Raw genomic sequence first — 24,590 nt, 5'->3', positions numbered from 1 at the left:
ATGGCAGTGACGTTGAAACAACGTTGTTCTATGGTATGTCAGGCGATGGTTGAGTTTACATTGTTTTATAGTTGATGAACTAATGTTAACAAATAGTTGATTTATGATTGACAGGGAAATATGATCAAAAAGTAATCAAATTATAGATGAGCGGGAGTTTCGGTTGTTAAATAGTTGTGTTCTTGGTTGACCAGGAAGACAGCCACACACCTCGAACGAACTCCACTGGAAACGTCTCATTTAAGGAGAGCCATATTTAAAGGTAAGCCTGCTGCGCTTTTTCAGAGCCTTAAACAGCAAGAATGTCTTACGGTAGAAAAACCGCATTTGTCATTATTATTTGCACTGTGGGGCAAATCAGTTTTTAGTCAACCACCAATTGTGCAAGTTCTCCTAATTGAAAAGATTAGAGAGGCCTGTAATTGTCAACATGGGTAAACCTCAACCATGAGAGACACAATGGAAAAAAAAAAAAAAAAAAAAACAGAAAATCACATTGTTTGATTTTTAAAGAATTTATTTCCAAATTATAGTGGAAAATAAGTATTTGGTCACCTACAAACAAGCAAGATTTCTAGCTGTCAAAGAGGTCTAACTTCTTCTAACGAGGTCAAACGTGGCTTTACTCATTACCTGTATTAATGGCACCTGTTTTAACTCATTGTCGGTATAAAAGACACCTGTCCACAATCTCAGTCAGTCAAACTCCAAACTCCACTATGGCCAAGACCAAAGACCTGTCGAAGGGCACCGGAGACAAAATTGTAGACCTGCACCAGGCTGGGAAAACTGAATCTGCAATAGGTAAAACGCTTGGTGTAAAGAAATCAACTGTAGGAGAAATTATTAGAAAATGGAAGACATACAAGACCACTGATAATCTCCCTCGATCTGGGGCTCCATGCAATATCTCACCCCGTGGCGTCAAAATGATAACAAGAACAGTGAGCAAAAATCCCAGAACCACAAGGGGGGACCTAGTGAATGACCTATAGAGAGCTGGGACCACAGTAACAAAGGCTATTATCAGTAACACTATGTGCAGCCAGGGACTCAAATCCTGCACTGCCAGACGTGTCCTCCTGCTGAAGCCAGTACACGTCCAGGCCCATCTGTGGTTCGCTAGAGAGCATTTGGATGATCCAGAAGAGGACTAGGAGAATGTGTTGTGGTCAGCTGAAACTAAAATAGAAGTTTTTTGGTAGAAACACAGGTTCTCGTGTTTGGAGGAGAAAGAATACTGAATTGCAGCCGAAGAACACCATACCCACTGTGAAGCATGGGGGTGGAAACATCATGCTTTGGGTCTGTTTTTCTGCAAAGGGACCAGGACGACTGATCTGTGTAAAGGAAAGAATGAATGGGGCCATGTTGGGAGAGATTTTGAGTGATAATCTCCTTCCATCAGCAAGGGCATTGAAGATGAGACGTGGCTGAGTCTTCCAGCATGACACTGATCCCAAACACACAGCCAGGGCAACAAAGGAGTGGCTTCCTAAGAAGCATTTCAAGGTCCTGGAGTGGCCTAGCCAGTCTCCAGATATCAACCCCACTGAAAATCTGTGGAGGGAGTTGAAAGTCCGTTTTGTCCAACGACAGCCCCAAAACATCACTGCTCTAGAGGAGATCTGCAAGGAGGAATGGGCCAAAATACCAGCAACAGTGTGTGAAAAGCTTGTGAAGAGTTACAGAAAACGTTTGGCCTCCGTTATTGCCAACAAAGGGTACATAACAAAGTATTGAGATGAACTTTTGGTATTGACCAAATACTTATTTTCCACCATGATTTGCAAATAAATTCTTTAAAAATCAAACAGTGTGATTTTTTTCCCCACATTCTGTCTCTCATGGTTGAGGTTTACCCATGTTGACAAATACAGGCCTCGCTAATATTTTCAAGTGGGAGAACTTGCACAATTAGTGGTTGACTAAATACTTGTTTGCCCCACTGTATATAAAACCCTTTGCCTGACCCAATGTGACAAAGTTGCCAAAGTTGCCAAAATTGTAAGATGGGCATAGACGTGTCAGAATATGCATTCGCTGCTGTTATGCAAAAGTGGCTATGCTATGCCCCAGACCACCATGTGCCAAGGTTCGCAGCAAAGCTCATCAGACTGAAGAGGAGGCCTAAGTTTGCAATATGTTTACTGAGCGTTATTAAAAATAATTTAAAATTTAGACAAGTTCTAATTTTTATTATTTATTCAGTATATTTTATTATTCAGCATAGCTTTTTCTTCTCTATGTAAAAAAAAAAACAGGACCTTTAAATAAAGGCATATTTGAACACATAATAGCGTCATGGTTGAAAATGAAGGAAAACATGACATTGATTCACCGTTGTTCTAATATTAACAATAATCAAAATTACATTTAGGTTTTGTTAGGATTTCAACGTTAAAACAACATTAATTGAGGGTGCAAAAGTGATGACAAATCAACGTCGGGTGTCAACGTTGATTCAACGATATAAAATCGACTTTCAACATTGGTCTGCTGTCTGGGACTTAACCCATTGGCTGCCATTGACAGTGCTAGATATCCAATCCATTGAATTCATCCTTTCTACTTGTCACATTTCAAATGGATTGGATGTCTACTAGTGATAAATTAATATCAATTCACGTCAGAAGGATGAAAAGAGCCAAATGATTGGGTGTCTATCATCATCATCAATGGCAACGAAGGAGTTACCAAGCAGTGTGCCGTTGTTTTTGAAGTAAACGAGCAGAGCCGCGGGTGCAAAAGGGGGGATCAGGTAGGATCTTTGAATGTATATTTTCTCGTGTTTTACAGTGATTTATGTTTTTTGTTCAGAAAATAGCTCACCAGTGATGCAAAATTGTTTCCTGTGTATCGTTTTAAAGCTCTATTTACAAAATGAAATATACAACTCCTAATAGGGCTGTCGTTGGGTAACACGGACTTTCAACGCCCTCCTCACCCCGTGGCGTCAAAATGATAACAAGAACGGTGAGTAAAAATCCCAGAACCACACGGGGGGACCTAGTGAATGACCTACAGAAAGCTGGGACCACAGTAGCAAAGGCTACTATCAGTAACACAATGCGCTGCCAGGGACTCAAATCCTGCACTGCCAGACGTGTCACCCTGCTAAAGAAAGTACACGTCCAGTCCCGTCTGCGGTTCACTAAAGAGCATTTGGATGATCCAGAAGAGGACTGAGAGAATGTGTTATGGTCAGATGAAACCAAAAAAACAACTTTTTGGTAGAAACACAGGTTCTTGTGTTTGGAGGAAAAAGAATACTGAATTGCACCATACCCACTGTGAAGCATGGCGGTGGAAACATCATGCTTTGGGGCTGGTTTTCTGCATAGGGACCAGGACGAGTGATCTGTGTAAAGTAGAGAATGAATGGGGCCATGTATCGAGAGATTTTGAGTGAAAATCTCCTTCCATCAGCAAGGGCATTGAAGATGAGACGTGGCTGGGTCTTTCAGCATGACAATGATCCCAAACACACAGCCACAGCAACAAAGGAATGGCTTCCTAAGAAGCATTTCAAGGTCCTGGAGTGGCCTAGCCAGTCTCTAGATCTAAACCCTATAGAAAATCTGTGGAGGGAGTTGAAAGTCCATGTTGCTCAACGACAGCCCCAAAACATCACTGCTCTAGAGGAGATCTGCATGGAGGAATGGGTCAAAATACCAGCAACAGTGTGTGAAAAGCTTGTAAAGAGTTACAGAAAATGTTTGGCCTCCATTATTGCCAACAAAGGGTACATAACAAAGTATTGAGGTGAACTTTTGGTATTGACCAAATACTTATTTTCCACCATGACTTGCAAATTAATTCTTTAAAAATCAAACAATGTGATTTTCAGTTTTTTTTTCCACATTCTGTCTGTCACGGTTGAGGTTTACCCATGCTGACAATTACAGGCCTCTCTAATGTCTTCAATTTGTAGAACTTGCGCAATTAGTAGTTGATGAAATTTTATCCCACTGTAACTCAACTTGAATTCAATGGTGGTATTTTTGTATTGCTACGACTAACGGAAGTTGATGGTTCAAATTACTTCCCATAATGCACCTGACAACTACAGCCAATCAGCGTATTTTTGCCCGTAATTCGAGATAGGATGGTCCCATTGGTCCCAAACCACTTTTATTCTACTCAGTATCAAAAGGCCTTTCCATAGAGGAGATTTTCACTCAAAATCTCGCGATACATGGCCCCATTCATTCTTTCCTTTACACAGATCAGTCGTCCTGGTCCCTTTGCAGAAAAAAAGCCAAAAAGCATGATGTTTCCACAACCATGCTTCACAGTGGGTATGGTGTTCTTCGGATGCAATTCAGTATTCTTTCTCCTCCAAACATGAGAACCGGTGTTTCTACCAAAATGTTCTATTTTGGTTTCATCTGACCATAACACATTCTCCCAGTCCTTTTCTGGATCATCCAAATGCTGTCTAGCGAACCGCAGATGGGCCTGGACGTGTACTGGCTTCAGCAGGGGGACACGTCTGGCAGTGCAGGATTTGAGTCCCTGGCGGCGCATTGTGTTACTGATAGTAGCCTTTGTTACTGTGGTCCCAGCTCTCTGTAAGTCATTCACTAGGTCCCCCCGTGTGGTTCTGGGATTTTTGCTCACCGTCCTTGTTATTATTTTGTCGCCACGGGGTGAGATCTTGCATGGAGCCCTAGATCGAGGGAGATTATCAGTGGTCTTGTATGTCTTTCATTTTCTAATAATTGCTCCCACAGTTGATTTCTTTACACCATGCAATTTACCGATTGCAGATTCAGTCTTCCCAGCCTGGTGCAGGTCTACAATTTAGTTTCTGGTTTCCTTCAACAGCTCTTTGGTCTTGGCCATAATGGAGTTTGGAGTGTGACTGACTTGAGCTTGTGGACAGGTGTCTTTTATACCGATAATGAGTTGAAACAGGTGCCATTTATTCAGGTAACGAGTGGAGCCTCGTTAGACCTCGTTAGAAGACGTTAGACCTCTTTGACAGCCAGAAATCTTGCTTGTTTGTAGGTGACCCAATACTTATATTCCACTCTGATTTGGAAATAAATTCTTTAAAAATCAAACAATGTGATTTTCTGTTTTTTTTTTTTCCACATTCTGTCTCTCATGGTTGAGGTTTACCCATGTTGACAATTACAGGCCTCTCTAATCTTTTCAAGTAGGAGAACTTGCACTATTGGCGGTTGACTAAATACTTATTTGCCCCACTGTATATCTTAGAGCTTTCATTTTGATTTCATGATACAACGATATTTTTTGCTCTAGGTTATCATACCATAGATATTGATGTTGGCCCAAGCCTATTCCAAACTTCTCCAGGTAATGTGTCACACAGTTGCATGCTGTAATATTGCAATGTTGATGGTTCCCATAATCTGATAATCGGGGATTTCACTCAGCTAAGTACCCACGGGAGGCTGAGATAGCATCGCCCAGCCTTCCGCTGATAAAACTAAGAATCTCCAACATTCACTTGATTAAACATTTGAACACATTTCATGTTAAGACACTGTACAACGTGGACACTTAAAGTTCTAAGTCACATTTTGACAACAGCGCATGCACAGTTACACACCATGGACACAGCTTTTATCATGCATGGGCGACGACAATCATGCACAGCAGATCAGCGAGGGACAGTCGGAAGGGGGTTTAAGAACGATTGACAAAAGGAGAGGAGGTTGCACTACTCTTAACAAATAAAATTTATCGGAGAGATTGGGTTTATGGGAAGATTAACAGCAGCCAAATCCTCTATCAGATCACAGATGATTTTCCTCTGATTAGCAATTTGATTTGATATCTTTGCCATTAGTCTGCCTGAGCTCATCCAATCAGATAAACTTGAAGCTTTAGAGTCCCTCTTAAGGCTTTGAACGGAGTCTGATTTATCGAGTTTATCAAACGAGACAGATATATTTGAACAAAGTTTGACATCAAACTTGTGGCGCCACTTTTTGTTCCCCCTTTCTTTTTACAGCGGTGTGCTTAAATAAGTCACTTGCAGGCCGCCGTTGGAGGCGGGCAAGAGAATAGAGGATCCGGGGGGGCAAGGCTGGGCGGGGGACAGACTGGGGTCAGGTGCCTCTACTTTCCTTGTGGCGGACTCTGGCTTCTCTGCAGCCTGTGTCACGCAACTGTCAGTGACAGCGGCGACGGCGATGCTGAGGGAGGCGAGAGTGGGAAACAGACAGACAGATAGATACGTAGTTACTTGCACATCACAGTGAGAAAGACAGATTAGCAGAGGGTGGGAGATGGAGACAGAAAGCAGTATTTTTGGGTGGTCGTAGGGTTGCTGTGATAAGTGGCTACTGCACTTGCTTTACACTCAGTGCTTCCCAACCTTTTCTGAGCCAAGGCACACATTCTATATTAAAGAGAACCTCGAAGACTTGTAGGCTCTAATAAGCCACAATTGTTCTCTTTTGCTAAAATATGCTATTAGAAACCCATAAATTATAGACCCCAATCACCAACGTCACAAAATCACATGATCGCTGTATTGTGCCGCCATATTGTCCGTCATTGTGTGTACGTATTGTCAATGATCGTAGTTTCTAAAGGTGGATTCACTTGCAAATTATGGAAGCCCCGGTGCTTTCAGACGCTGTAAACTCATTGGATGAGTTGCATAAAAGCAGTTATTTGGAAAAGCTTCGGTCGATCAAGTCGGCAGATCCATATTTGATGCCCAAACCGATGTTTCCTCCCGTCCGGTCCCGTCCCGTGCGTCAGAGCTCGTCCTGAGACCACAAAATTTCCAATCATACTTTAGTTTATGTCACGATGAGGAGTCGGGTACCCAAAATCGGCACCGGCCCAAATATAAACCGACATTTGGTCAGCTAAGCTGTCACGATTGTAAAATGAAACTTGATATACAACGGGCCGGTGTGTGCCGAAAAATAGCTGCCCGGTGTGAAATGCCCCCCCGAAAGGAGCGCTTATTTATAACGCTTTATTGACGTGAAAACATCAAATGTTTTCATGGACGCATTGCAGTAATGGATTTACCATAATACCATGATAAGATCAGTTTTAAATAATTAAATTACACAAAATATGAGTACTGTATTTTAGTAACAAATCATGACTGGGCCACATAACCATCTTTGAACAGAAATGTATTAATATGCAGGTTTTCACGACCATATCCCAATGACAATCACACAGGTTTATTTATTAGTTCAAGCAGAGTAAAATACATATTCACGGTACAAGAAAGTTTTTTCCGTGTGGGCGTTCCCGTCAGGGGGGACATTTCACGCAGGGCGGCTATTTTTCGGCACAATACCTGTTGTTGCGCTCACTTACTTGCAGCGCGACCGTGGCGACGAGCTTCTTAGTCTCCGTCTGATGATGTCTACGATCGTTTGGCATCATATTGATGTTTTCACCGCTGTCTAATGGCTGTCCACACAAACGCATCATGAACCGAGATAAACAAACCGGGCTGCTTTAGAGATTTGCCCTTTTAACAACGGGCACACAGCAACTACTAAAATGATCGTTTATCTTCTCTGTTACCACAACCAACCGCCACACATGCCGTCACCATTTTGATTAATCAATGTTAACGATTGTCAGGAAGGTTTTTGGGTTCGTTTACTAGGGAGTGATTCCTTAGACAAGCAGAAAAAACACACAGTAGTAGGAGGAATGTACGTAGCGGTAATATGTAAACACTATGAGCTGACTGACAGACACTATGACGGCACCAGTCAGGGGGGCAGAGTTGTGACGTCACGTGATTGGGGTCCATATAGTATTTTGTGTGCGTGTCTTTCATGACTCTTTATATTATTCATCAACAAATTAACCTACTTCATAACTAGCTAACTAACTAAGGCTAGGTTCATACCGCGGGTCCTAATGCACAAGTCCGATTTTTTTGTCATGTCTGTTTTTTTGGCGTACCTGTTCAGACTGCCTTTGTCCATTGACCCTGTTCAAGTATCACACATGCGCTCTAATTCACAGTCCGAGATGCGCTGAGCAAACTGGCCCGCATGCGCAGGAGCATTGGAGCATAGAGAATTTTAAATTCTGTTAATTGCTGCATGAATTCCAATTTGGGGGACTTGACAGTTCCGACCGCAGCCACGTTCTGGAAAAATGTGGCCCGGATGGGATTTTAACCACATACGAAAGTGACCTGGATCGAATTGAAAATGGTCCACTTTTATGTGACTTTTCCCGTTCAGTCGGGTTGGAAAAACACGAAAAAATCAGATTTGTGCTAGATTTACAGCTGAAATGGTCCTACAGATGTTGGATGATGGAGAGGCAGTGACGGGGTTGGACTCAAGTGTCCCAAATTTCTGATGATGAGGACCCAAACTATTGTCCAGGTGGCAGTGGCAGTTGTCCACCTAGAAAATCCAACTGAACAGGATCAGTCTGACTCATAGGATTCCACTTATGTGTCCTCTGAAGAAGAAAGTGTCCAAATCATGGCCAACAGAATGCGTTGATAGGGCTCTTACTAGAGACAATGACCCCCCACCAAGGGCAGAACACAGAGCCACAATATCCTCAGAAATCAGTCAGTGCCTCCACAAGGGCTTAGCACTGCTGTCTCACCAAAAAGATGCATGTGAGCTCTTCATCATTGATGATAAAATACAAGGAAGGATGAAGTCCATTGCTGTTCTGTTTTGGTTTTTTTTTCTCCAAAAAATGTTAATTGAATCATAAAGATATTTCAAGCATGAACTAATTTTTGTGTGGCCCTAAATATAATACTAACTAATATAAGTGATAATCCTTCACCAAAATGGCATAAAAACACATTGGTTCTAATATGGGTCACTTTTGACCCACTTATGGAAGATTGTAGGGTCCAGTAACTTGTGCATCTAAGGGTTTAAGTACTGTATATCTTTTCATGGGACAACACTGACAAAATGACACTTTGACACAATGAAAAGTATACTGTGTGCAGCTTATATAATAGAGTTCATCTATTTTCCCCTCAAAATAACTCAAAATATAGCCATTAATATATAAACCCCTGGCAACAAAAGCAAGTACACCCTTTAGAAACTACGTACATCCCTAAATGTCCAAATTGAGTACTGCTTGTCATGTGACTCGTTACAGGAGCGCTGTCAGCATTGCTGTAGAGATTGAAGAGGTGGGGGGTCAGCCTGTTAGTGCTCAGACCATACGCCGCATTTGAAATCAAATTGGTGTGCATGGTTGTCACCCCAGGAGGAAGCCTCTTCTGAAGATGGCACACAAGAAAGCCCGCAAACAGTTTGCTGAAGACGTGTCAACAAAGCACATGGATTACTGGAACCACGTCCTATGGTCTGATGAGACGAAGATTAATTTGTTTGGTTCCGATGGTCTCGAGCTTGTGTGGCGGCGACTAGGTGAGGAGTTCAAAGATAAATGTGGTGCATGGTGGTGGGAATCACCCCCCGCCCCCCACCACCACCACCACTTCAATCTCTGCAGCAATGCTGACAGCACTCCTGTAACGAGTGACATGACATTTTGGGGGGAAAATGACAAGCAGTACTGAATTTGGACATTTAGGGATGTACGTAGTTTCTAAGGGGGGTACTCACTTTTGTTGCCAGGGGTTTGGATATTAACGGCTATATTTTGAGTTATTTTGAGCGGGAAATAAATGAACTCTATTATATAAGCTGCACACATACTACTTTTCATTATGTTAAAGTGTCATTTTGTCAGTGTTGTCCAGTGAAAAGATATACTTAAAATATCTGCAGAAATGCGAGGGGTGTACCCACTTTTGTGATAGACTTACTATTTGTGTTTTTATTGAGTCTTTTATTACCTTTTCATTCCTTCAAAATACTTTTTGCATGTGTTTCTCTCCGATACTTTTAAGTATTGTGTTCTTTTGGTAGCTTCAAAGCAGATTGTAGATCTGTTAACCACATTCGTCACGTAGCGTATTTATACCACCCTTATTTGATATCACCACGTTTATGTGTTTTCTTAAGGCATCTTTCGTATGTTCTGTCTTTATGCATCTAAACAAAACAAGCTGAAAGTGCACGGAAGTACTTTGGGTCTCAAATTTGCCCCTTGTAAGACGTTTCGCCGGTGTAGCACATTTTGGCAGAACACCGGTTTTGTCATACTCTTGTCTCGTCTCATCCACTCTTTCCTCTTCATTGTGCTTTTGCTGCTCGTTTTGTGAAATATCGACAGTGCTCTCCTGCTCATTAAAGTTCCTCTCGGATTCGAATTGAAATGGTTGAACAGATGTTTATGTTACTAGAGTCATACTCTGGAAGCCCGGCAGCGTAACCCAGTGACATCACCGCCCTGCAACGTCAACAACAATGGCGACCTAATAAACTAATTTTACAAATTGTATAAAAACAAACACAAGAGGGGTTTTAATATCAAATTATTTTCAAATTATTCTAACTCATAAGAACATTTATCTTTTAAGAACGACAAGTCTTTCTATCCGTGGTTCCCTTTAAAAAAAGACGTATACATATGAAAGTACGGTGGTATGAAAAAGTATCTGAAGCGTTTGGAATTTCTAACATTTCTGAACAAAATCACCATCAAATGCGATCTGATCTTTGCCAAAAACACACAAATGATAAAAACAGTGTCTGCTTTTACTAAAACCACCCAAGCAATTATAGGTTTTCATATTTCTATGGAGATAGTATTCAAACAATGAAAGAAGGGGAAAAATTAGATAAGTGAGCCATCACATCTAATATTTTGTAGCCCCCCCCCCCCCTTTGGCAGCAATAACTTCAACCAGACGCTTCCTGTAGCTGAAGAAAAGTCTAGCACATCGATCAGGACTAATCTTGGCCCATTCTTCTCTACAAAACTGCTGGAATCAGTTAGATTCCTGGGATGTCTGGCATGAATGCTGTCTTTAGCTGATGCCACAGCATCTCAATGGGGTTCAAGTCTGGACATTGACTTGGCCGCTCCAGAACATGTAAAACTATTCTGAAGTTGATTTACTTCTATGTTTGGATCTTTGTCAGCATCCATCCTCTTTTAAGCTTCAACTGACTGACAGACGGCCCAATATTTTCCTGCAAAACATCCTGATACACTTTTGAATTCATTCAATTATATTAATACCGTAATTTCCCGAACATAACACGCACTTTTTTCCCCCAAAAATTAACTTGTAAAATCATGGTGCGCATTATTAACGGGTACATGGATGGAGACAGAAATATATATACATATATATATATATATATATATATATATATATATATATATATATATATATATATATATATATATATATATATATTTGTTTTTTTTTTAAATTAATTTATTTATTTTTTTTAATTATTGTTGACACGGCCATGTTGTGTTGAAGAAACGTATGCGGCGATCCGTTGCCGACCATTACGGTACGTGACTTCACCATTTTGTTTCGGTAATACTTCACTCTGATCGGCCGAATGATTTCGTCTGTGTTAAATTCTGCTTTTTTCACTCTTCATAAAGCACAGAATTTCGTTTCTTGAGCTCATTTGAGTCAACGTTTATTGCAGCTCCGCAACTCGGACCATAACAAACGTAACAACACAGACTTCCTGTGTCCGTCAACTATATCTGTCCCTCGGGAAACTCAAATGCAAATAACAATAGTTCCTATTGTTACTGTCGTGTCGACAGCGATGAGCTCTCACGGATTTCCGACTTACGTTCTCACTTTCATTTTACCGTATCAATCCATGGAGGAAACATTTATTCATCAGGATGAAACGAGAAAGTTGTACAGCAGCCTTTAAAAGAAAAGTCCCATCTGTTTTGTTTTCTCCTGGACTCTGGTAAGTTCAAGAAGTTATCAGATCATATTATTACCATACATATGGTCAGTTTACGGTAATGTTTTGAACTACCAATGTGCTATGTTTGTGCTGTGTTTCACCAGTCAGTAAAATGACATTTCTGTATCTGTACACGAGCTCTGTTTTCTTGTATTAGGCTCGAGCGTTTACGTCACAGCAGCACGGGATCATGCGAGATTTGCGACAACGCAGCCATTTCGGAAGCACGTCTGCATCACGGGACATTTAAACTTAACGGCAAATACAATTCAACTACGAGTGCCAAAGAAAAAAGAAAAAGTAAGGAAAACTTGCCAGTTCAATACAGAGACAAACTTGTTACCACGGCGAAGGACACATATGTGAGCAATTTTAAGGATGTGAACAATGTTGACCCTTACGAGCAAGCCGAACACAAATGGAATAAAGATGTCGACAAGCTTCCACCACTACGCGAAATGGACATCATGCTGTATTTAGTGTTTGGTGTAAGTTACTACACTCATCAGCAATTCCGAAACTACAAATCGCTACAAAGCTCCGAACAGTTTTGCTGCAGATGGGCGCAGGGTTTGCAGATTATGACCATAGTAAACGGCAACACCATCTTTCTAGCAAAGGTAGGCAATGTGTGTTTACATTAGTCTGTGACCACGGATGTACACATTTTTTGTTGCAGAAAATGTAGCCTGTGTACAAATTCTTTGCCACTCTCTCACGTCAAAATATTACAGCTTTTTCATTTAGCAACGACAGGAATTATGTCTTATGAAGACAATGCACATGTATGCATGCTAGTTGTTTACCTGTAGCTATAGCTAACAACAGGCCGACTTAGGGCACAAAGTTACCGAAATTTGCGTAAACAAACGAAATTAACTTACTCGAGTGGAAGTGCATAGAGCAAACTCTGTGTGTAACTGGAGAATCAAACGTTATGCCCTTCCTTCTGATCGAAGCCACCCATGCCATTCTTCGACGTTTGGTAAGTTCAGATATGACCTTTCCCTCGCCTTTTCTCCATGTAGGGATCCGGAAGAAACTCAATGGTGTTCCGTCGAGCTGTACATTCTCCTTTCTATTCGATCGGTTGTTGCAATTCTTTACCGCACAATAATTTCCAACCATTTTTAAAGAGTGACCTGTGTTGAAATGCCTCACTGTTTATGTTTCCCGCTTCCAAAATGGCGATAGCGGCGGAAACCTCGCGAGTGCCACCTCATACGCTCGAACCTAATTCTTCTATTTAGTGGTGCTAAAATTAGGGTGCACGTTATACACGGGTACAATAATTTCCCCTAGATTTTACAAGTAAATTTGGGGTGTGTGTTATACATGGGTGCGCCTAATATTCGGGAAATTACGGTAATCATTCTGCTTTTATTGTGCAAAATGTTGCTTTACTTTTTAATATTACCAGAGAGGCCACGGCATTTGCCTCCAGAATTGCTCCTTGCATCTGTTTTTGGAGAGCATGGCGGCAACCTGGGCAACAAGCTATCTGATAAGAGCAGGTATCTGCAACAGGGGCAATTCGTGGGATACGACGTGATCTGTCACGCTGTCGATCGTGTGGCTTCCGCTGTTCTTCGCATTACAAATAGATGGCTTTATTTGTTTCCCCTTCCATTTTCACAAACACATTTAGAATTATTTTCGCTCAGTGACTTGTTTCCTCTCAGCTGCAGCCCTCCGCTACTTCGGCTGTGCAGCAGCTGGCTGAGTTGTACAAATGCAGATTAGCTGATAAACTTCATAGCAGGCTGTCTGTCTTAAAAATCTTACACTGGAACGCTAACAATAAATAGTGAATTGATCTATTTAAGACGCATTTGCATAACAATTTACCTCAATATTAGATCTTTATTACTGCAGATTTAGGCAAGCAAAATAAAGACTTTTAAAGCCACTTTGATGAAATAAAGGATCACATATAAACTAAATGCTGCTGTTGTATTACAAATTTTAAAGAGATGGCGCAGAGTCAATATTGCTGCTTTCTGTGTGTTAAAGTGGTAACTGTTTGAGTCTTGTATTATTGTGACACTGAGGCTAAGTTTTGTGAGGAAGTACACTGCATTTTTTATTATATGACAATGTTAAGCTAGCAAGCTTTGTGCAGACAAAGTCTATGGTTTAGCCACACATACTGGTCCTAACACATGTTTAACCCTTTAACACCGAACGTGTCGGCAGTAACGCGTTTACGCATATCGTCTTTGAAGCTTCGTCACGCTGTAATTACGTCACCCACGTGCCGCTGGTTGGTCTCGTTTGAAAGTGCGGAAGTTGAAGTCCACACCAGTTTTTATTTGAAGTCAATCGGCCAAGAAAAGTTGGAGATAATGTCATTTGAGTTTTATAGTTTTATTGCACTCATAAATATGCATTAAAACGCTGCATGGACCATGTATCCATCTCCACATTTCCATCATTTCTTGTCCTTTTTCAAAACCGAAAGCAGCACAAAAGACATATCCCATATCCCAAGAGCTGTTGTGATTTCAAGAAGGACGAACCGAATGTGATCATTTTTAATAAATTTCCGAGCGAGGCGCCAACTATTGAAAGGGAGGCATTCGAAGCAAACAACGGCCGGTTGGTTTGAGCGAGCGACTTTGAAACGTGCAGAATGAATCTAAATCTACATTTAGCGCAAGCTAATTCATTATTTCATTAACTCAAGGAAGAAGATGAGCTGTATTTGTCGTTTTCTTGGGATGAGTCGGCGTCAACAGCGCGCAAGTGGCGAAAGAATAGGCTGTGTGACGTTGTGTGTGACGCAGCTCTGTGACTTGTTCAAGAAGCTTTATTGAGTGCGCAAAAAAAAAAAAAAAAAAAAAAAACTTTATTGGGTCGCATGCCTGAAAAATTTGAATTGAAAGGAACTACTTGTCAATATTTTTTAAAATCCTTTTTTTCAATGTTATAATTAAAAGTAGTGTGTGTGCAGCTTATTTAATAGAGTTAATTTATTTTCCCCTCAAAATATAGCCATTAATATCTATACCCCTGGCAACAAAAATGAGTACACTCCTTAGAAACTACATCCCTAAATGTCCAAATTGAGTACTGCTTGTCATTTTCCCACCAAAATGTCATGTGACTCATTAGTGTTACTAGGTCCAGGTGTGCATACGGAGGAGGTGTGCTCAAATTCGTAGTGCAGCTTTCACACTCACTCATACTGGTCACTGAAAGTTCCAACATAGAACCACATGGAACAGAACTCTCTGAGGATCTTAAAAGACATATTGTTGCGCTACATGAAGATGGCCAAGGCTACGAGAAGATTGCCAACACCCTGAAACTGAGCTCCAGCACAGTGGCTAAGATCATCCAGCGTTTTAAAAGAGCAGGGTCCACTCAGAACAGGCCTCGGGGTTGGCTGTCCAAAGAAGCTGAGTGCACGTGCTGAGCGTCACATCCAAATGCTTTCTTTGAAAGATCGTCGCAGGTATGCTGTCAGCATTGCTGCAGAGATTGAAGAAGTGGGGGGGGTCAGCCTGTTAGTACTCAGACCATACGCCGCACTCTACATCAAATTGGTTTGCATGGCTGTCACCTCAGGAGGAAGCCTCTTCTGAAATGGTACACAAGAAAGCCTGCAAACAGTTTGCTGAAGACATGTCAACAAAGCACATGGATTACTGGAATCATGTCCTATGGTCCGATGAGACGAAGATTAATTTGTTTGGTTCTGATGGTCTCAAGCATGTGTGGCAGCGACCAGGTGAGGAGTACAAAGATAAAAGTGTCATTTCTACAGTCAAGCATGGTGGTGGGAATGTCATGGTCTGGGGCTGCATGAGTGCTGCAGGTGTTGGAGAGTTACATTCCATTGAGGGAAACATGAACTCCAACATGTACTGTGAAATACTGCAGCAGAGCATGATCCCCTCCCTCCAGAAACTGGGTCGCAGGGCAGTGTTCCAGCATGCCAATGACCCCAAACACACCTGACCACTGCTTTACTGAAGAGGCTGAGGGACTGGCCAAGCATGTCTCCAGACTAAACTCAATAGAAAATCTTTGGGGGATCCTCAAGCGGAAGGTGGAGGTGTGCAAAGCCTTAAATATCCGGCAGCTCTGCAACGTCATCATGGAGGAGTGGAAGAGCATTCCAGTGGCAACCTGTGAAGCTCTGGTCAACTCCATGTCCAGGAGAGTAAAGGCAGTTCTGGGTAATAGTGGTGGCCACACAAAATATTGAAAATTGACATGTTGTATGTTAATATTGACAACTTTCACTAAGGGGTATACTTACTTTTGTTGGCAGGGGTTTAGATATTAATGGCTATATTTTGAGTAATTTTGAGGGGAAAATAAATCAACTCTATTATATAAGCTGCACACACACTACTTTTCATTGTGTAAAAGTTTCATTTTGTCAGTCTTGTCCAATGAAAAGATATGGCGGAAAACACTCAGGTGACTTGTTTAACACCCAATTTGGCCAAATTTCTAAATTGTCCGATATACATGTGTGATACATCATTGGAAAGCTTAAAATCTCAATTTTTTGGGGAAAGAAAACATTTGAGCAGGAGGAATTTTTTTTTTTTAATAGTTTTTTAAACAGCAAAACCCTATCTGGAGGAGAGAGCACGCGAGAGCAGAATTACAGACCCCATGACTTTAACGCTAGATTATCGCTTACTTACCTTGTTTCGATCCAAAAACTCCATGTAGCATGTATCACTATCAAGGCACAGCTGTGAATGCCCACAGCTGGATTTTATGGGTGAAATATGGTAATATAACAAGGGTCGCGGTGCAGAAATCGCAGACATCAAGGAGTGCTCGAGATTTTCTGTTTCATATATTTACCCTTTAAAATGTTTTTTTTTTTTCAATTTTTCTTTGTTTGGATCGATTATTTATCATCTAACATATCAGAGAAAATGCCACAGTAAAAAATAAAAATACAATTAAGCAACAGTATTGAGCTAGATATCCGTGAGTTTTTTACAGACACCATTTTTTAAATTGTGACGTCACTTGTTTAAAAGTTTAAAATATGCGAGTGAATAAATTTTCTAAGTTTTTTTCTTTTTTTTTTTATGAAATATGACACATCAAGTAATGATTATAAGATAAAAATGACAGACATTTTGAATAATAAATATAATTAATTACTTTCGTTTTATGGCTGGGTTGAAACAAAAGTGGTTGCACGACATCTGTAAACAGGGATTTCCATGGTAAAACGTACAAATTAAGAATAGTTCTGGGGCTTAATGGCTATGGCAGCATATAGACATATTGTTCCATCAAACACAACAGTTCTTTTGACTTAAAATAAAGCAGTTTATTTTAAAGAGGGTTGCAAGAGCAGAAACTGCTTTTCCAGCCTTGTCTGTGTTTTCCGCCATATACTTAAATATCTGCAGGAATGTGAGGGGTGAACTCACTTTTGTGGTACACTGCATGTGTGTATATATATATATTGTATATGTATTAGGGCTGTCAAAATTATCGCGTTAACGGGTGGTAATTATTATTTTTCTAATTAATCACGTTAAAATATTTGACGCATTTAAAGCACATGCCCCGCTCAAACAGATTAAAATGACAGCACAGTGTCATGTACATTTGTTACTTGTGGTTTTTGGTGTTTTGTCGCCCTCTGCTGGCGTTTGGGTGCGACTGATTTTTATGGGTTTCAGCACCATGAGCATTGTGTATTTATTGATATCAACAATGGTGAGCTACTAGTTTACTTTTTGTTTGAAAATTTTACAACTTTTATCAAAATCAAAACATTAAGAGGGGTTTTAATACAAAATTTCTATAACTTGTACTAACATTTATTTTTTAAGAACTACAAGTCTTTCTATCCATGGATCGCTTTAACAGAATGTTAATAATGTTAATGCCATCTTGTTGATTTATTGTTATAATAAACAAATACAGTACTTATGTACAGTATGTTGAATGTATATATCCGTCTTGTGTCTTATCTTTCCATTCCAACAATAATTTACAGAAAAATATGGAATATTTTAGAGATGGTTTGAATTGCGATTAATTACGATTAATTATTTTTTAAGATGTGATTAACTCGATTAAAAATTTTAATCGTTTGACAGCCCTAATATGGATGAATATTAGAGAGAGACCGATCATCAGCGCCAATATTTGGAAATTTGATGCATATCGGTATAAATGAATTGATGGCAAAGCTCTCATAGAGTAAATGAGGAATGCCAACGAAGAAGTCAACTGATGTTCAATTTGAGTCAATCATTGTCATTCATGGTGCGTTTCATAGTCATAATTAGAGATGGACTGATTATCGGCCGGGCAGATTATCGGTGCCGATTTTTGGAAATTTGACTTCAATCTTTTTTTTTTTTTTAAACCTGACCGGCCGATATGAAAAAATCCATTTAAAACTGGGTTATTTCAGCTCAGATGCAGCCGTGCCTCTCTCTCCTGCACTACTATCCACCCTGTCCTCTGATTGGTTAGATGGTAATGGTAAATGGAGTTACACTAGTATTGCGTCTTTCCCCGTTTTTAAGGCCCTCAAAGCGCTTCAGACTATATCATCATTTAACTCCTGGGACAGCACCAGGAGCATCAGGGGTTTAGTATCTTTGCTCAATGATACTTAAGACAAGGTCACCAGGGCTTTCTTTTCAATGGAAAATTTTCAGAGAGCTATTTATTTTCTTCAACTATATAAGATATGCTTCTGAGTCTAGGAAAGTCAGGCACTTCTTATAATTTTCTATTTGTGTGATTCAATAAATATGCTTTACGCATTTCAATGAAGTTCAGCGTCTGTATTGTTCAATTTTCTTACGCCAATTTTGACATTTTTACTACAGTGGGGCAAATAAGTATTTAGTCAATGAATTATCAATCCCAGTGCAAGCCCGGTTGTCTGAAGGACCTAGCAACGCCAGTCCCCCATGCCATGAGTCCACAACCAGAATGGCGATGCAACCTACTACGAAACTGCAAAACCTTGAGATTAATGTTTGTCGGGAGACAGCAAGGAATGAAAACAGCAACGAGGATTAAGTCGACAAAAGGAGGGTGGCGGACACGGCCTACCATCGGTCCTCAGCTATTCCCTATCTTCTGGATCGAATCACCTGAATAAACTAACTACTGAATTATGAACTAATCTACTGGATCTAATCAACATAACGAGCACATTGCCACGATCGACAATAGACTATTGGGAAAATGAACAATCAGAGGGGATGGTTATTAAAAAAACATTTAATCACTACGAAATCTGAATGTCAAAAACTATTATTCGATATTTTCTGCGTCCTATATGGTATACTGGGGCGGGATTCAATAAGCTTCGGCTTCTCCCGTTTGCCCTTTTCTTTTCGGGTTGAATTAATTGTAAACACATATAAATGCTGTATGGTTGTTTGGATTTGTCATGCCTGAAGGGAAAATAAATAAATTATAAATAATAATAATAATAATATAAATAAATACAAAAAAAAAAAAAAAAACACCAATGTTCCAAGTTCTCCTACTTGAAAAGATTAGAGAGGCCTGTAATTGTCAACATGGGTAAACCTCAACCATGAGAGACAGAATGTGGAAAAAAAAAACTGAAAATCACATTGTTTGATTTTTAAAGAATTTATTTAGAAGTATTTGGTCACCTACAAACAAACTAGATTTCTGGCTGTCAAAGAGGTCTAACTTCTAACCAGGTCTAAAAAGGTCAAACGAGGCTCCACTCGTGACCTGTATTAATGGCACCTGTTTGTACTCATTATCGGTATAAAAGACACCTGTCCACAATCTCAGTCAGTCACACTTTAAACTCCACTATGGCCTAGATCAAAGAGCTGTCGAAGGACACCAGAGACAAAATTGTAGACCTGCACCAGGCCGGGAAGACTGAATCTGTAATAGGTAAAAAGCTTGGTGTAAAGAAATCAACTGTGGGAGCAATTATTAGAAAATGGAAGACATACAAGACCACTGATAATCTCCCTCGATCTGGGGCTCCATGCAAGATCTCACCCCGTGGCGTCAAAATGATAACAAGAACGGTGAGCAAAAATCCCTGAACCACACAGGGGGACCTAGTAAATGACCTACAGAGAGCTGGGACCACAGTAACAAAGGCTACTATCAGTAACACAATGTGCCGCCAAGGACTCAAATCCCGTCTGCAGTTTGCTAAAGAGCATTTGGATGATCCAGAAGAGGACTGGGAGAATGTGTTATGGTCAGATGAAACCAAAATTGAACTTTTTGGTAGAAACACAGGTTCTCGTGTTTGGAGGAGAAAGAATACTGAATTGCATCCGAAGAACACCATATCCACTGTGAAGCATGGGGGGGGAAATGCTTTGGGGTTGTTTTTCTGCAAAGGGATCAGGACGACTGATCTGTGTAAAGGAAAAAATGAATGGGGCCATGTATCGAGAGATTTTGAGTGAAAATCGCCTTCCATCAGCAAGGGCATTGAATAAAAGACGTGGCTGGGTCTTTCAGCATGACAATGATCCCAAACACACAGCCAGGGCAACAAAGGAGTAGCTTTGTAAGAAGCATTTCAAGGTCCTGGAGTGGCCTAGCCAGTCTCCAGATCTCAACCCCATAGAAAATCTGTGGAGGGAGTTGAGAGTCCGTGTTGGCCAACGACAGCCCCAAAACATCCCGGCTCTAGAGGAGATCTGCATAGAGGAATGGGCCAAAATACCAGCAACAGTGTGTGAAAAGCTTGTGAAGAGTTACAGAAAATGTTTGGCCTCCGTTATTGCCAACAAAGGGTACATAACAAAGTATTGAGATGAACTTTTGGTACTGACCAAATACTTATTTTCCACCATGATTTGCAAATAAATTCTTTAAAAATCCAACAATGTGATTCTCAGTTTTTTTTTTTTTTTTTTTTTTTTTCCACATTCTGTCTCTCATGGTTGAGGTTTACCCATGTTGACAATTACAGGCCTCTCTAATATTTTCAAGTGGGAGAACTTGCACAATTAGTGATTGACTAAATACTTATTTGCCCCACGGTACAAATGAATATCGGCTCCAAAAATCGTTTATCAGCCCCTCTAACTACAAATAATCGGTATTGGTCCTGAGAAAATATATCGGTCAATCTCAAATACTGTATATCCATGAAGTCTTCTCACTTGCTACTTTATTGTAGCAACAAAATAAATGCACAACAATACAAAGGGCTGCTGGAGCCACAACCCATGCTAGCTCTCAGCTCCCAAATCACTCGCTCGCTACCTCGCTTCCGTATATGTCACATGCCCCGAGCCCCTCTAAAAGGGGACACGTTTATTTAAGGACATTACAGTAGGCTATCATTCATTGTCATTCTGTCATAAAACATTTTAAATAAGCAATCACAAAAATTGGTTTCACCACACCATACCTATAAATTACTGATTGCAATCTGCTTGTGCGTGCGTGCATGCTTCGGCACATGTGTGTGGTGCTGCAACGATTAACTCGAGTATTCGATTAGAAAAAAAAGATTGAAATTAAATTTTGCTGCTTCGAGTATTCGTTTAATTAAAGTGGGGTTATAATGGTTTATTTGACAAATGTTTGCATTTAGTTTTATTGATTTGGGTGGATACATTGCCCTCTCTTCTGCCTCATTTCACATAGCTGAATCCAGCATGTTTAGCCATTTTTTGTGGGAATAGGTTTCTGAACCATTTGTTAAGAGCGTTGTTAAAAAAAAAAGAAAAAGAAAAAAAAAGTTAGCATTTTAGAGCATTTAAGCTAGCGGACTTTTGGTATGTAAGTTAGCCAATCGTTCTTTTGTTGTACATAGATCCTCATTTATTTATTAGTTTAATACTGTTTGAGGCTCAGCTAAGCTGTTTTAATTTTTCATGTTCCTTATCAGATTACTCGATTATTCGAACTAACTAGTTCATCGGTAATCGACTACAAAAATAATCGATAGCTGCAGCCCTACATGTGTGTGCTAGAAGTAAAAACATTTTTTTTTTATACTTGAATGTTACATGTCCGTGATGCACAGTACTTTATTTTATAGTTTAATTCTCGAAGACTACCCTACAGTACATACACAGTATTTTATTTTGTTTATTTTGTAGTATAATAATTTAATGCATAGTGGTAACCCTTGAACAAAAATCCTCTCAGGCTTAAATAAACAACTATTTCAGTATCATGTTAACAGTTCAAAACAGTAAACAAAATACTCAAGTCCCCATTCTGTATCAGCAGCTTTAGACTATATTCAATTAATTTAATGTTGTGAATCAACCGTTAAAGTTGTTAAAATTGTCGGTCATTTCGCATTTAGTTTTCTATACATGTGCTGCTAACGACACTGAGTCTGTCATTTCGCACCTAGTTCTTTATACATGTGATATCTACCGTAGTATTACATGGACGTAGTTTGTAGCGGCTATCGGCAGCAGTCAGGTATTATTGTTTTTTTTTTTATCTAGCAGCGTGAGTTGAGCTTTGTCATTACCGGGGTAATGACAAGCATGATGTTTACTCTCGGTCCGTTCCTCATTGCGTCCCGAAGACCGCGCTGATTGTGTTTTAGTTCCGCTTTACTTCACATATTTCAATAAATGGAATTTGGATGTTTGTGATTTATTCTCGAATCTTCCACGGCCGAATCGCGAATATTCTAAGACCGGAAATTTCTCACACCTTTGTAATGCATATTATTTTATTTTTATGCTATAAAGCTACATGCAGGTTGTTCTGCATAAGCACACAGTATTGTTTTTTACGTCTAATAAAGAAGTGTACGTTAAAGTTATTGTTTATTACCGTATTGGCCCGAATACAAGACGGTGTTTTTTGCATTGAAATAAGACCGAAATAGCGGGAGTTGTCTTATATTCGGGGTCTAGACATTATACCCATTCACGACGCTGGATGGCACCAGATATCATTGGAGCGATGTTCTCTCATGATAGATCTCAGCTACTCTCAACTTTAACCAGTTTGCATTATTTTATTGCAATGTTTTTCCTTATTCAGATTTGTTTCAAGACTACAGTTAGACCTCACTTAAATGGTTAACGCAGTTATTTCAATTTTGTTGTTTTATCACAATCGATTGGTTTATTTACATTTCAAAAACCAGATACCATTCATTTACGAATGTGATTGCACTTTAGTTTACGTAATTAAATGTTCAGATATTAACATTTGAATGAGGCAAAATAACATGCTTTTTCTCTCAAATATATTGTTATAATCATTTGTTTTGGATGTACTGTAATTATTTTCTGTATAAAAATTAATTTGGTGTTCAAAAAGTCGTTTTTCAAACTTGAGTCTTGAAAAAGAGGGGGTCGACTTATAATCAGGGCCGTCTTATATTCGGGCCAATACGGTAATACCGTGGTATCAAAATTTTGTATTGTTGTAAATGAATTACCGTAGTTTTCGGACCGTAAGCCGCTACTTTTTTCCCTTATTTTGAATACTGCAGTTTATAGTTTACTAGGGACGGGTTTCAATAAGCTTTGGCTTCTCCCGTCAGCCCTTTTCTTTTCGGGTTGAATTCATGCCTGAAGGGAAAATAAATGAATAAATAATTAAATAAAATAGTCCAGTTTTGCTTATTTGTTGATTTATTGGGTTAATAGGTAGCACTTTATTTGACAGCGGCGTCATAAGACTGCCATAATACCATCATAATTATGACATGACACTATCATATGCATTACTGAATGCATATAACAGATGTCATTAAGTATCATCCGGCTAATTATGTCCCTAACTCCATTTAAAGTGTCTCGGATCTTTTAGATCCATTCAAAAGAGATAATTTGCCGGATGACACAAAATGATTGTCATAAGCATTGATTAATGCTCATGGCAGTGTCAAGTCCTAATTATGATGGTTTTATGACAGTTTTATGGCACCACAGTCAAATAAAGTGTTAACAAATACCATAACTAGCAATGAATTAGAGCTGAAACGAATACTCGAGCAACTCGAGCAACTCGAGTATAATAAACTGATCCGAGTAATTTTATTCACCTCGAGGAATCGTTTAATTTTGCCAGCTCTAAGCATCACGTTTTGCCCGGACTACTTTTAATGGGGAACAACACGCTGACGTCACGTGCACAGAGGAAGAAGCAATAAAAAAAGAAAAAAAAAAAAGAAAAAAAAAAACTTACTGCAGCCGACAGCCGCTACAAACTACGCTGACGTTGCTAAAAACTACGCCCGCATGATGCTAGTGTGGTAGCAGGTAGTGTCCGATGCATCTCATAGATATCGCATGCATTTAGGACTAGATGCAAAATGACAGACTCGGCCGCGTCTGGGCCGCGTTAGTAAACAGCCGCCACCTTTAAGCAATAGACTTCTCAGCGCTAATAAATATAACGTTACTGTCACTCGCTCACGTAACGTTAGCCCTTCGGAGGGCTTCTATTGGTTTCTATTGAATATGACCACTGTCGATGCGTGGCTAACGTGTTTTACATACAGGCTTTATTTAATCTGTTAAAACACAGCGCTGTAGAGTGATGATGGTGTAAAATTAAAACATAATAAAGCTAACTATCAGTTTTAGCTCAGTAGTCATTTCTGAATAAAACACCAAGTAGCACTGGTCCCTAATTTGCTCCAAAACAGCAGGTATCATACATTTATTTTGAACACTGCAAAAACTCAAAATCCTATCAGTACTTACAGATTAGACTAACTTAAAACTTAACTAGAACTTAAAAATAGCTTGACACAAACGGAAATTTGATTGAAACACGTGGGAAAAACACATAGCTTTCAAGTGATGTGTG

General features: G+C 39.8%; 1 protein-coding gene across 4 annotated transcripts in view; it reads right to left on the bottom strand.

The window, feature by feature from the left end:
• LOC130911149 (nectin-1-like) overlaps positions 1-24,590 on the bottom strand; it is a 586,891-nt gene that overhangs the window by 131,963 nt on the left and 430,338 nt on the right. For 3 of the 4 annotated variants that reach the window (XM_057828909.1, XM_057828910.1, XM_057828912.1), the window contains one exon: positions 6,104-6,170. The exons of the other annotated variant lie outside the window; for it this stretch is intronic. In XM_057828909.1, coding sequence (XP_057684892.1) covers positions 6,104-6,170 — 67 coding nt within the window. The remainder of the gene's footprint in view (positions 1-6,103; positions 6,171-24,590) is intronic. 4 annotated transcript variants of the gene reach the window in all.

Source organism: Corythoichthys intestinalis, unplaced genomic scaffold, assembly GCF_030265065.1.
Source record: "Corythoichthys intestinalis isolate RoL2023-P3 unplaced genomic scaffold, ASM3026506v1 HiC_scaffold_23, whole genome shotgun sequence".
NCBI lineage: Eukaryota > Metazoa > Chordata > Actinopteri > Syngnathiformes > Syngnathidae > Corythoichthys > Corythoichthys intestinalis.
Note: the sequence above shows the minus strand (reverse complement) of the source record. Positions and strands in the feature narration are given on the sequence as shown.